Source organism: Crocodylus siamensis, chromosome 1, assembly GCF_052110815.1.
Source record: "Crocodylus siamensis isolate JL-2025a chromosome 1, ASM5211081v1, whole genome shotgun sequence".
Lineage (NCBI taxonomy): Eukaryota > Metazoa > Chordata > Crocodylia > Crocodylidae > Crocodylus > Crocodylus siamensis.
The window spans coordinates 114,314,779-114,327,777 of record NC_143395.1 but is presented as its reverse complement, the minus strand read 5'-3'; the positions used below and the strand labels follow the sequence as shown (position 1 = coordinate 114,327,777).

Sequence of the window (12,999 nt, the reverse complement as noted above, 5' to 3'; positions counted from 1 at the left end):
CTTCTAGCGTGCCCACATCCCCTCACATCTTAGTGTCATCAGCAAGTTAGAACAGGGTGCTGTTTACCTCCTTGTCCAAGTCACTGATGAAGATGTTGAACAGTGCGGGCCCGAGGAACAAGCCCTGCGGAACCCCACTGCCCACGTCCCTCCAGGTCGAAAGTGACTCATCCACTACCACTCTCTGGGTGTGGCCCTCCAGCCAGTTGGCGACCCATTTCACTGTGTGGGTGTTGACACAGTCCCCCAGTTTTTTGATGAGAACGGGGTGAGAGACAGTGTTGAAGGCCTTCCAAAAGTCCAGGAAGACTATGTCCACTGCTACCCCTGCATCTACGGATTTGGTGATCTGATCATAGAAGGCCACCAGGTTGGTCTGACAGGACCTGCCACTAATGAATCCGTGTTGGTTGCCCCTAAGCATGATCTCCCCTGCTGGCCCCTTGTGGATATGCGCCAGAATAATTCTCTCAAAAAGCTTGCCCAGGATTGAGGTAAGACTAACTGGTCTATAGTTTCTTGGGTCCTCCTTCCTCCCCTTTTTGAAAATGGGAACCACACTGGCCCTCTTTCAGTCCTGTGGCACCACACCAGAGCACCACAAGTGCTCGTAAAGCCATGCCAGGGGTCCTGCAATGACCTTAGCCAATTCCCTCAGTACTCTAGGGTGGAGATCATCCGGACCAGCTGATTTGAATACATCCAGTCCTTCCAGAAGTTCCCTAACTAGTTCCTCACTAACCCTTGGCCTAGGTGCGCCTCCCCTGGGATATAAGGGGAGCCCGGAGGCGGGGTGACAGTTCCAGTCCCTGCTCAGGAAAATGGAGGGAAAGAAATCATTAAATATGTTGGCTTTGTCGTCTGGTGTGACGACCAAATTTCCTAGCGTGTCCTGCAGGGGCCCCACATTACCCGGAACTTTCTTTTTGTGTTTAAAAAAGGACTTCTTGTTGTCCTTGGTCCGGGAACTAGGACTAGCTTCCATCTCCACCTTGGCCTTCCTGACTGCCCCTCTACATCCCCGAGCAACCACAGTATAATCCTCCCTGGTAATGGCCCCTCCCTTCCATTGGGTGTATGCCTCCTTTTTAGCTAGGAGACATTCCCGGGTGCTTTTGGTGAGCCACAGGGACTTATGTGCCCTCCTGCTCCCTTTGATCCGTGTTGGGATTACCTCCCTTTGGGCTTGGAGGATTGTCTCCTCAAGGAGCAACCACTCTCCTTGGACACCTGGCTCCCCTCCCCTCTGGGACCTCAGTGCTTCCCCGACTATTCTCCTTAGCTCATTGAAGTCCACCCTCCTGAAATCTAGGGCTGCTGCCTTGCTGTAGGCCTTTGCCACCTTGCGCTGGAGGGTGAATTCCAGCAGGCGATGATCACTGTCACCCAGGTCGCCGAGCACCCTTAGCCCTCTCACCAGGTCGTCACCTGTGGCCAGCAGCAGGTCCAACAAGACGTCTCCCCTGGTGAGGCTGTGCACCTCCTGGGTTAGATGGAGGTCCTGCATTCTGGCTAGGAACTTATGTGAGCGATCAGACCTGACTGACTGTGCTTCCCAGCAGATGTCTGGAAAGTTCAGGTCCCACATAATGACCACATCCTTTGACCTAACTACCTCCGTATGCTGACTTAAGAATTCCTGGTGTAGCTCTTCCCCTTGGTTGGGTGGTCTGTAGTAGACCCCCACTGTTAAGTTTCTTTCCCCTCGACTGCCTTGTATGCTAACCCAGAGCACTACAGAGTGCCCCTCCTCTGATTCATTGCTAATTGACGAGGATGTGTATTCCTCCTTAATGTAGAGTGCCACACCCCCACCTTTCCTTCCTATCCTGTCCCTTCTGTACAGCCTATAGCCCTTGACATTCACCGCCCAGTCATGCATTGGGTCTCACCACATTTCAGTGATCCCCACTATGTCTGGGTTGATGTCAGCTAGCAGGAGTTTAAGTTCCTCCTGCTTGTTTCTCATACTACAAGTGTTTGTGGATGTGTGCACTGGCCCCCTACTTTCAGCATTACCCTGGCCCCTGTCGCTTACCTGTGTATATGTTCTGCTCATCGGCCTAGGCTGGGCTGTACTTGTGGGTGTTGCTTGGTCTGGCAGTCCAATGTTTCCTCCACCCTCGTCTTCCCCTTCCCCCAATAAGCCTAGTTTAAAGCCCGCCGGAGGAGATCCGCCAACCTAGAAGAAAACACACGTTTACCTTTAGGGGAAAGGTGGAGCCCATCCCATCTGAGCATGTGTCTTGTGATGTGCCAGTCATTGTTGAGGAAGCCAAAGCCTGCCTCGAGACACCATTCCCAAAGCCGCCAGTTGGTCTCCGAGATGCACATTGCATGCTGTCTTCCACGTCCACTCACTGGTAGGATAGAAGAGAAAACCATCTGTGCGCCTATCTCCTTTAGCACGCACCCCAGAGCGTGGTAGTCCGCCATCAGGCGATCAGGGCTTCTCCTGGCCACAGCATTAGTACCCATATGGATTAGGACCAAGGGGTAGTAATCGGTGTGCTGGATTACGGCTTGGATCATCCCCTTCACGTCCTGAATCTTTGCTCCAGGTAGGCAGTAGACCTCACGTGTCGAGGGGTCCAGGCGACAGATGGCGCCCTCTGTACCTCTCAGGATGGAGTCGCCTATGACGATCACTTGACACTTTTTCCTCCTGGTCTGCTTAGCTCCTTTGGCCTGCTCGGAACGTGGAGAGCGTAGAGTTGCCTCCTTTCTGGTTGCCTCCTCTCCTTCCTTCTCCTCCAGAGTTGCCAGGGCCTCGTACCTGTTCTCCAGCTGGACTGGAGGAACTGGTACTGCTGTGTTACAAGCAGCCCTGGTTCTGGAGGTGACCGTCTGCCACTCTGCAGCAGAGGGTGTCTCCTGTGGTGCTTCTTCCTTGGGTGCGTAACCCTACAGGGAAAGGAAATAGCCATCAATTTCTTCCTCCACCTCCCTGATTCCCCTCAACCTGCTAACCTTCTCCTGGAGCTCCCTCACCTGCACCTCCATGGCCCTAAGGTGGGCGCGTGCAGGACAGGTGTGGGGGTCCCCAGTCCCTGCCCCCCCCCAGGCCTTGCTGGGCAACTCCTGCAGGCCAGGGGGTGGAGGGACGCCAGCCCCTCCATGGGCTGTGTCTGGGTGGAGGCCTCAGACAAGCCCTGGGAAGGCTGTGCCCCCTGAGCAGGGGCCCTGGCAGCACTCCGTGTTGACACCATCGTAGGAGTTGCTGCTTGTTTCTGCCATAGTGCGGTGCCTTTGCCCTTCCCTAGCAGGAGTCTCCGTCCTGGCCCTTCCTGCTCGCCCACCGGCACAAACGCTGACGCAAACATTGGCTACTTCTGTTACTATCTGTCCTCCCCTGACCCAGCTTTTCTTTAAGAGAATATTCAAGTCACCACTGAATGATGAATACGTAAAGAAGGGGTTGGGATGGAGGTTTTCTTGGATTTTTTAAAATTCTCTTAATGTAGCATGTTCATTAACAGGGGCCGTAAGAATGTGAATTTTGTTGCAGCTGTATATTTTACTTTAATTTTTAATCAAAGTATAACTGTTTTCTTAATGCAAATGAATAGAATTCATGGAAATGCAAAAGTCTTTGCAGCCAATGAGAAAAGAAATCACAAGCCCAGAACACAATATAAAAATAAGACGTTATTTGTGTATTTGTGTAATATATAAAACAGGTGCAATTGACCTGAGTTTTCTTTGTGGTAAAGATATTGCCATCTCTGATGGGAAGAAGCAGCAAGTCTCAACTGTAACTTTTTTTTAAAAAACCTGCCATCTCTCAGATTTATGTCAGCAGAAGGTCTAAAAACAGTAGACCTAGTTGTGGTCCATTGTGCAGGAGTACACAAGCTGCAGAGAGGCCATGCAGATGGATTTTATGTGCCTTGAGCTTGTCAGACCAGGACTGTCTCATAGTATCATATGTATTTCCACTGGTGACCTTGTAATCTTTGTTCTTTCATGCACATTGCAAGGTTGTAGCCTACACCTCAGCTTGAGGAATCCGCAGCCTGATGAAGGGTTTTTAAACTTGAAAGCTTGCTAAGAATTTTTTTCCCCAGCTGTTTAAGTAGGTCTAATAAAAGACATCAGATTCACCCAGAGAACCTTGTCTGTTATTATCAGCAAGGAATTTTGTGACTTTTTTCTGTGTAGTGTCCCGTCCCCCACCCCCACCACATCCTTTATTGGAAAACCACATCTTATCAAAAGAACCATTAGATTTTTTTTTTAAGTTGGGGCCACATATTGCTTTTGCCTCCTTTGTTAATATTTCTAACAAAGATAAGGCTCTACATCATTTACAGCCTTTGTTAACAGCCTGCAAAACAGAATAGAAAGACATAAAACACCAAAGGGATAAATGAAGTGAATGAGGTAAGGGAGGTTTCAGCTCCTGTCTAATAAAGAATGGGCTATCGTGCTGCTATAGTACAGGACAAAAATGTATGTGTGTGTGGTGGGGGGCGGTGTTCCGTCCTTGAAGGAGTTGGTTCTAAAATAGGTGGAAAATGTTTTGTGAGTAATCATGGTCTCCACTCTCTATCTCTATGCACGTTAGGAATCCTATTGTTGGGCACAGGATACCATTCAGCCTTTATTTGGGAGGCGCTCATTTCTCTGAAGAGCTTGCAAAACCTAACTCCATAGTGTGTAAAAGTCTTGAGGGATCCTTTTTACTGCCTGTTGGACTGAACATAAACCAGTTAGCCCTGCTAAGGAAAGCAATTGGAAGGGCAAGACATGCTAGGAGTATTTCCTCTTTTTGAGCATCTGAGAGAACTCCAATTCTGACTGCACCTTGCAAGATGCTCTTGGCTCTCTTCCTGAGAACCCTGCTGATTTCTTTAACTTCAGCGAGTAATGCAGACTTTGGAGAAGGTGAGTGGGTGGCACGTTTCTTCTTTTAAAGAAAAATATTACCATTGTTTCACTCAAAAATGAAAATTCAAATTGAAATTTTAGGGGCTTGTTTCTGAATTTACACTGGAGAGATTTCATTGGCTTAGCCAGTATTAGATCAGCTATGGGTCGCATATAGGAAATGGCAGGCTTTCAAAAAACATACATTCTCTATGAATCATGTTAATGTGAAGTTGGTATAGATGCTGGCTGTTGATTTGTGTGCTAACATATAGAAGCTTCATGAATTTCATGTGAGTTACTTTTCAAGAAGGACTCCATTGTGCCCATTATACTTCCATAATAATGTTAGGACATCTAGAGCCCTGGATTAGCATTTACTAATGTTTTAAATTGAAATGCCATAAATATTGCTAGAATTAGGAAAATGTTTTTATTACACATGTATGAAAGAACATGAGTCTGGTCCTTAAGAATTGTAAAATACCCTATGTACCCTACCCTAATTTAATTATAGGATTCCAGAATGGAAACTGGAAATAATTGAAGTTTATTAATAGAATGGTGGAGCTGAAGAATTTATGTATTGCCAAAGTCATTAACCAAGATATTTAAAAATTTAAAAATAGAAATTAGTAGGGGAAAATACATTTTTAATTGTATTCCAAAGTTGAAATTCCTAGGTTATAAAGCTAGAAGAGGACCGCTGTGATTACTTCTCTGTCCTTTTGTATAACCCAAGTCATAGGACTTCCAGGGAATGATTTCTGTTTGAAGTAGAGTGTGTATTTTGGGGGAGGGATGTACAATGTTGATTTTAAAGCTGCCAGTGATGGGAAATCCATTGCATATTTTATCTCTGGTCTCTCAATAATTGCATGCTGTGTTAGCACCCTTGTGCTTTCAAGCCCTGTTTTGGTATTAAAATGCATTACTTTTTCCTTCACAATTTTCAGATAGTTCAAAATGTCTCTTGCTACTTACCCTGTAACTAAAATAGACTGGGTTTATTACAATATTAATTACTTTTTTTTTTACTTCTCTGAAATGTATTTTATTTTTCATTGAGCCACTGAGACAAGCATATAGAAACATTCCTGTAAGCCACTTGTTAAGAAATCCCACGTTCCTAATCTGTTTTCTTTACATAGCAAACTGCTGAGTTGTGTGACAGATGTAACCTGTACTACACTTTATTAGAGTAGTTTAATGAATGAAATTGCTCCAAGTAAAGTATGTGTAAAGAACTAGTATTCGGAACCAAGGTATCTTTAGTGCCACACAAATCAGAGGGAATCAGTAAAGGGGGGAAAGAGGATAAGAAACTTTTGTCTTTTTTTTGTCTTTTTTTTTTTTTTGCGTCATCTTAATGTGTGTTAGATTTTTCTGGCTTGCTTTTTAGCTTGGAAATTCCAACCTTATTTACCCTGCCAGAGACAATGGGCTCCTAAGGAAATGCTGGGATTATAACAGTGCCACAACAGTGCTACTTGATGAATTGGGGCTTGGCAGTCAAGGGGAATGACTGGAGAGAGGAAGTGGATTATTATTCTGATTATTCTGTTTTATTTATTGTTAATACATTATTTACTATTGACTTCGGAGTCAGATAAACTGCACCATATTTTCAGTGGTTTAGTATTCCTATCATCGTGCCACTGTAGCTTTATCTCTCAATCTGTCCCTATATGTAAAAAGAATAAATATTAGTGAAATTGTGTTTGAAGAAGTAAACCTCTTATCTATGCTTCAGTCTAAACATGAGGTTTTCAAAGTAGCTGTAAACCAGTTATTTAGAGCCAAGGAATGCTAGTTTCACAGTGGAAAAAACTGATAGCCAAAATGTTTGAAAAAGCAACTTTCTGAAAGAAAAAATGGGAGGAAAGATACTATAAGGAATTTTTAACTATTATTATTATCTCGTGTTTAAAAGTGTGGCACCTGGAAGTCCCAACAGAAATCAAGACCCTACTGTGCTGATCCTGCAGAAATCAGTGGACAACCAAGAAAGTTTCTATAGCGTTAAGTGGCATTTGAATCAATCCTATAGTGAGAGAGAGCAATCTGAGTGTGGGGTGGGTCTCTAGCGTGCTTGGCAGCTGACCCAGAAGTGTACCAGAAGTACTTCAGGGTCCACCAGTGTGTGCATGCCCCCACCCCAGCTCAGCGACTGGTTCCTCCTGGGTCTGGGGGGGCACCCAGGGTCCCCCCATGGCCAATCGCTGGTTGGGGGGGGGGGGGTCCCCCTGTGTGCTCAGTGGTGGACCCAGAAGTGGACTGGAAATACTTCCAGTCCACTTCTAGGTTCACTGCTGAGCACACAGTGTGGGGGGGCCCATACTCCTGTGGAACACTCCATCCACCCCAGCATTGCAGCGTGCATGAGCCACACCTGGTACCTTGAGGTATGTAGAAAAAACACTTAAAGTTGTGTCTGTGGCTGAATCACTGATTCTCCGAATCAGCATTGAATCTTCAGATTCAGATTCGGCCGAATCGAATCAGGACAGTGAATTGAATCAACAAATCGAATCACTGTCCCTGATTTGGGACGAATCTGGATTGAATACAGCCCATTTCGCACACCCCTAATAGCTGAGAGTACAAGCCAGGCTTCCTGACTTTATCCTGTTCACTAGGTTGTGCCAACCCCTTCATACTTAGGCAACAGCAACCAAACTTGCATCTGCAGTATCTATTGTGAGACTGTTAGCACAATTGGTCTGGAGCCCATTCAGCATGTGTTTGCACACATGGTGCCTGTTGTGCATCATCCCTGTTATAAATAAACTTCTTGCTGGTTGCCTTGCTGACAAACTGTCCCTAGGCAGGCTCTTTCCTATATTCCGCGCCCCCCCAGACAAAGGAAACAACAGCAGGAGTCACAAGAGAAACTAAACCAATTCTGATCTCACATAAACTTGCTGCATGGAAGGAGGAGATAACTCCACTGACATCAATAAGCTAGGTTCTAGTTTCAAAATAATTTAAAATTGATACTGACTGTAGTGGAGTTACTCTGGATGTGTATGCCAAGAGAAGGGGGTATGAGCCTACATGCAATTATGTGGTGCCCAATTGGTATAATAAGTACCTACTGTAATTGCCTGTCGTTGTTTTTCTTTGGCAGTATTCACTTTTATTCAGGACTTGGTGAAACCAGAACCAGATTTGTCACCATGGCCAGATAGTCTGTAGATGCTGGTGCTTTTACTAAATCCACATAGATAAGCAAAAAAGGACTTGTTCTTTTAACAGGAGGAGGAATAGGAAGTACCAATCCAAATAAAGAACAACAGTTCTATGTTTGCAGCGAGCAAAGGCATAGGTAGCTATTTTGGCACCCTAGTAAGTATGTGTTTGGGGGTACAGAAGGGGTATAGGGAGAGGAGGCATTGTAACTAGTACTGGAAAATGAGGCGTATGTGCATCTGTGTGTATTGACATTTAATATGGTAAAAATCCAACCTGCTGATAAAGGTGTTTAATACTTGAGGAGGACCTTGTGTGAAAACAGAAGATTCTATGCCTGCCCTTATTACAAGAAAATCTGAAAGGAAGTTCATAATGCAGGCCCTTGAAATAGATGTTGGGTCTAACGGTATGTCACTTGCAAGAAGGACAGGATTTAAACAGAATTTAAAAGCTTAATTGGTGTCTTATAAATGAAGAATCTATTCACTACACTTGTGCCCAGGAAGAACCTATTTAAATACGCTTGCTTTTAGCTTGAAAAGCTGTCTGTTAGGAATCCCTCAATTCAAGGATGATTCTCTGCTAAGATACATTGATGCGTCTTGGTGACTTAAGGGTCCAATCCTTGAGCCACAGATCAACCTGCAGATGTTGCAGCTCTTTCTGCAGGAGAGAGTAGGGAGTAGGCTGTAAGCTTGGATTCCTCTCCTTTTGCTTCTGTGCTGTCTCCTCTACTTCATGGGCAAGGCGCTTTACCTCAAAACAGGCTGCCGCTGGGTTGAGGTTGTGATGCCACTGGAGCCAGTTAGCAGCCAGCTTGGAATAATCTGAATTAGAAATGTCATATATTAATAGGGCAAGGGTTGTGAGAGATTCACAGGAAAAAATGAACTTCTGTCTCAAGGTTGTGGGGAGGGTGGAAACTAAGCAGAAGTGATGGTCTAAGCATGAGATCAAAGAGAAGTGAAAAGTTTTGGAGAAGTGAAAAGACTGGGATACTTTTTTTTTGTCAGTTACTTCATAGTCAATTGAGAATTAAGACATTTCCCTGTAGCTATTCCACGGTAGACAGGACTGAACCTTGGCTCTTGTTTCTTCTTCCTAGAGCAGTACACAGCTTGCTTTATCTAGATCACCAGGCCGATATGGACATCAGAGAGCTTTGCATGTGTGAGGGCATCAGCATTTGGTCCAATAATCCCTAACACTGTGGTGATGTGCTTTTCAACATTAAAGATTTACAAATATTATGATTTTCTTGTAAGATGTAACTCTCCTGCTCAGGATTTACACTGGATTTAATTCTCTCTGGATTTACGCTGTGCTTAAGTGAGAAAAGAAAGGGACCCTAACTGATTATCTGTCAGGAATACTCTGCAGCTCAGTTCCAAGTATTTTCAGTCCTCAACTAGCATCTGCTACAGAACTGCAGGGTTTTTGGTTGTAGCCCTGTTGGTTGAAGGACATAGGCAGGCAAGGTTCTAGGCCTAGATGTGATATCTTTTATTAGACCAACTGAGTAGTTGGAAGAAAATTCTTAGCAAGCTTTCGGGCACAGTCACCCTTCTTCAGGCACAGGGAGTCTCTCAGAACAGCAGAGACTCCCTATCAGTGGTGTACCATGGGCTTCCAGAATCCAGGGGCCAATTCTTGCATTTGCAGAGCCCCCAGTGGCTGATCACTGAGTGGGGGAAGGGAGACCTTGGTGGCCGATCAACAAGCATGGAACCCCCCTCCCCCCCCATTGGTAAGCCACTGTTCCCTATGCCTGAAGAAGGGTGACTGTATCCGAAAGCTTGCTAAGAACTTTTTTCCAACGACTCTGTTGGTCTAATAAAAGATATCACATCTGCCTACAGAACTGCAGAGCATTAAGGAAATGAATGGAGTTTACATGAAGTCAGCTTTTTCCTTTCACATTTGTTAATGTTTCTACTTATCCCTTAGCTTTATCTGAGATTTCAGTGGGAATTGAGCACCTATCCCCTAGGCACTTTAAATAATCCCAGCCTTACATAATGCTAAACCATTTGCATTCCTGGCTTGGTCACTTGGCTTCTGTAACTGGCACTAGGCCATTGTCCCAAATGAATAGTGACTGAAATGCTAAGAAAATGGAGAAAGGAAGAGATTTGTTTGGTAAGGGGAGTTGCCTTCTGAATCTTTTTATCCTTCCCCTGCCTGAACCTCAAGGTTGTTGGAAACAAGATTGGTAATTTGGATACATTATGTCTACAGAAATGAGACCCCTTATAAATACCAATTGTCTGTGAAAAGCAGGAAATTGACTTGTCTTTTCCTGCCACCCACAGCTAATGACCCATACCAGAATGAAACATTTAAACTAGGAACCACTGTGACATTTTGGAACACAATTAGAACATAAGGGCCTTCATGAGCTGTTCAGTTGAACTAACTGGTCATAAAACTGGAGGGAGTCATTCTCCAATCTGACAAAAGTGTTCATGGCTTGTTGTGCCAGGCTTTGCAGGCAGCAGAAAGTAATGTTTCCTCAGAGATAGAATTAACTCGCTGGAGCTGACAGGGAGTGGCCAAGTTGGTAGGAGTAGTGACTCAACTGGAAACGCATTAGATTAGAGCTAGAAGCCTTTCTGTAGCATTTAAAAAAACTTGGTATTTGCTGCTTCCCTTCAAGCTTTCAGGTAAGAAGGGCTTGAATAAGCAACTGCAAGGGCTGCATCTAGAATTCAAGGTTTCTCTGACCTTACCCAGTGCAAAAAATGTATTTTGACATAACTGTTTCCAGCTGCAGCCTGGAGTCTAAGGATACTGTACTGTAATCCTGATTCACAAATACACTCTTCCTCACAGAAGGATAATAATAGAATTCTTACTTCCTCCAGTCCAATCAAAATTATCTCAATCTTACCTGAAATTGAGTCTTAGCAACTGGACTTATCACAGCCCCAAATTCCAAGAGTAGTAATTCCACCTTTTCAATACGCCAGGGGGATCAGCAATAGTGGGCACAAAGCTAGGTACCAGCTATATGGTATAGATTACCTAACTAGCATTTCCCTAATAACCTGCCTAGTGATTTCATACACTGAATAAAAGGAAAGGCATAGTAGGTTCCTGCTCTAGCGAGGGGAAGGGGGTGGCTTTTAACCTGGGGGTCACAGCTCACTCCTGTCTTTTCCATATAAGAAATGTAGGTTTAATGACTCTCTCAAGCTCTTTAGCTATCTTCCTTCTTCTGTCACATGGAAAATAGTAAGCTGTGAACAGAAAGTTTGAGCTGATGTTTCAAAAGTCATGAACAAGGATATTCATACCAGCAGGGCAAATAGGTCATTTGATAAGATAGTACACTTCTTCATAACTTTCTGAAAGGTATCCCATTTTAGCTGTGTCCTTGGGCAGACCCATCAAAAATGATGATGTTTCTGTGACAAAAGACTACCTTGGGTTCAAAACACAGGAGGGAACAATGGATCTGTAATAAGCCTGCCATCATTGCCTATCAAATCTGTACTCCAGAATACAGCCAACTACACAAGTTAAGCACACAAAAAAAATGTGTGGAGTCTCTGGCTATTGTTGTGATGATGAAGATACCTGAGTGAATCCAGAAGAATCATCACTGAGAATAAATACTTAAGTCATGAAAAAACCTAAGCAAGTCAGCTACAGCTTTTATTACATCATTAACCCAATCCAAAGACTTGTGCATAGCTCTTTCAAGCTATGGAAAGATAAAGCAGGATTCTTTAAAGGGGAGAGAAGAGGGGAAATGTACTGCTTGTGAGTATGTCAACTGACTGTTGTAACTATGTTGCGTGTCTCCTTATGTCTTTTTGTAAATGAAGCTAAACTAAGGCAGCTTTCATCAGAATGAAATAGCTGCTAAATTGCCAGTTTGGCTTCTGCTTACTGTGGGATAGAGTGAACACTCATGAGCATTGTTACACTTCAGGCTGATCCATTGCAAGTCTCTGCTCCTCCTCCAAACTTTTTCAATTAGTATAATTGTTTCATCTATTTATCCCCTCAATTAGATCCTGTTTTGGAATAGATAGCTTCCTGCACCTGAGTCATGGAAACCAAAGCCCGGCTGTACAAGCGATCATGGTCCATGGGCCAGGTGCCCAGAGGTTGGAAACTAGCTAATGTGGTCCCCATTTATAAGAAAGGGAGAAAGGAAGACCCAGGAAACTATAGGCCCATAAGCCTCACATCGGTCTTGGGGAAAATCCTTGAAAAAATTATCAAGGATCACATCTGTGTGGGGCCAGCAGGGGAGATCATGCCCAGGGGAAATCAAAATGGGTTCATCAAAGGCAGGTACTGCCAGACCAATCTGATGGCCTTTTATGACCAGGTAACTAAATCCCTGGATGATGATGTCGCCGTGAACATAGTCTCTCTGGACTTTAAGAAGACCTTTGACACTGTCTCTCACCCTATTCTCATTAATAAGTTGAGTGACTGTGGCATTGATGCCTACACAGTTGGATGGGTCAAAAATTGGCTGATGGGGCGCACCCAGAGAGTGTTGGTGGACGGGTTGTACTCGACTTGGGATGTGAATAGTGGGGTCCCCCAGGGCTGGGTCCTGGGGCCTACACTGTTCAACATCTTCATCAGCGACTTGGACAAGGGGGTGGAAAACAAGTTGTCCAAATTTGCCGATGACACCAAGTTGTGGGGTGAGGTAGGCACACTCGAAGGGAGAGAGAGGCTGCAATTAGACTACAGAAGTGAGCGGATGGGAAGAGGATGGGGTTCAATGTAAATAAATGCTGCACCTGGGGAGAAGGAATTCACAGCATACATACAAGCTGGGGAGCTTCCCCCTTGTGAACACAGAGAAAGAACAGGATCTTGGAGTCATTATTGACTCCAAGATGAACATGAGCCGCCAATGCCAAACTGCAGACAGCAAAGCCAACTACACCTTGTCGTGCATCCAAA

The 12,999-nt window shown here is 44.7% G+C and overlaps 2 protein-coding genes across 2 annotated transcripts in view; one reads left to right on the top strand and one right to left on the bottom strand.

The window, feature by feature from the left end:
- Positions 1–1,962: 1,962 nt before the first annotated feature.
- Positions 1,963–4,622, bottom strand: LOC149873228 (uncharacterized). The gene is made up of 3 exons (XM_090033064.1): positions 4,594–4,622; positions 4,303–4,327; positions 1,963–2,904 (listed from the first exon to the last, which is right to left on the bottom strand). The coding sequence occupies exons 1-3, from the start codon at positions 4,620–4,622 to the stop codon at positions 2,149–2,151; spliced, it is 810 nt and encodes a 269-aa protein (XP_089889190.1). The 3' UTR covers positions 1,963–2,148.
- LOC149873227 (zona pellucida glycoprotein D-like) overlaps positions 4,564–12,999 on the top strand; it is a 38,026-nt gene continuing 29,590 nt past the window's right edge. The window contains exon 1 of the mRNA XM_090031467.1: positions 4,564–4,887. Coding sequence (XP_089887593.1) covers positions 4,815–4,887 — 73 coding nt within the window. The 5' untranslated portion in view covers positions 4,564–4,814. The remainder of the gene's footprint in view (positions 4,888–12,999) is intronic.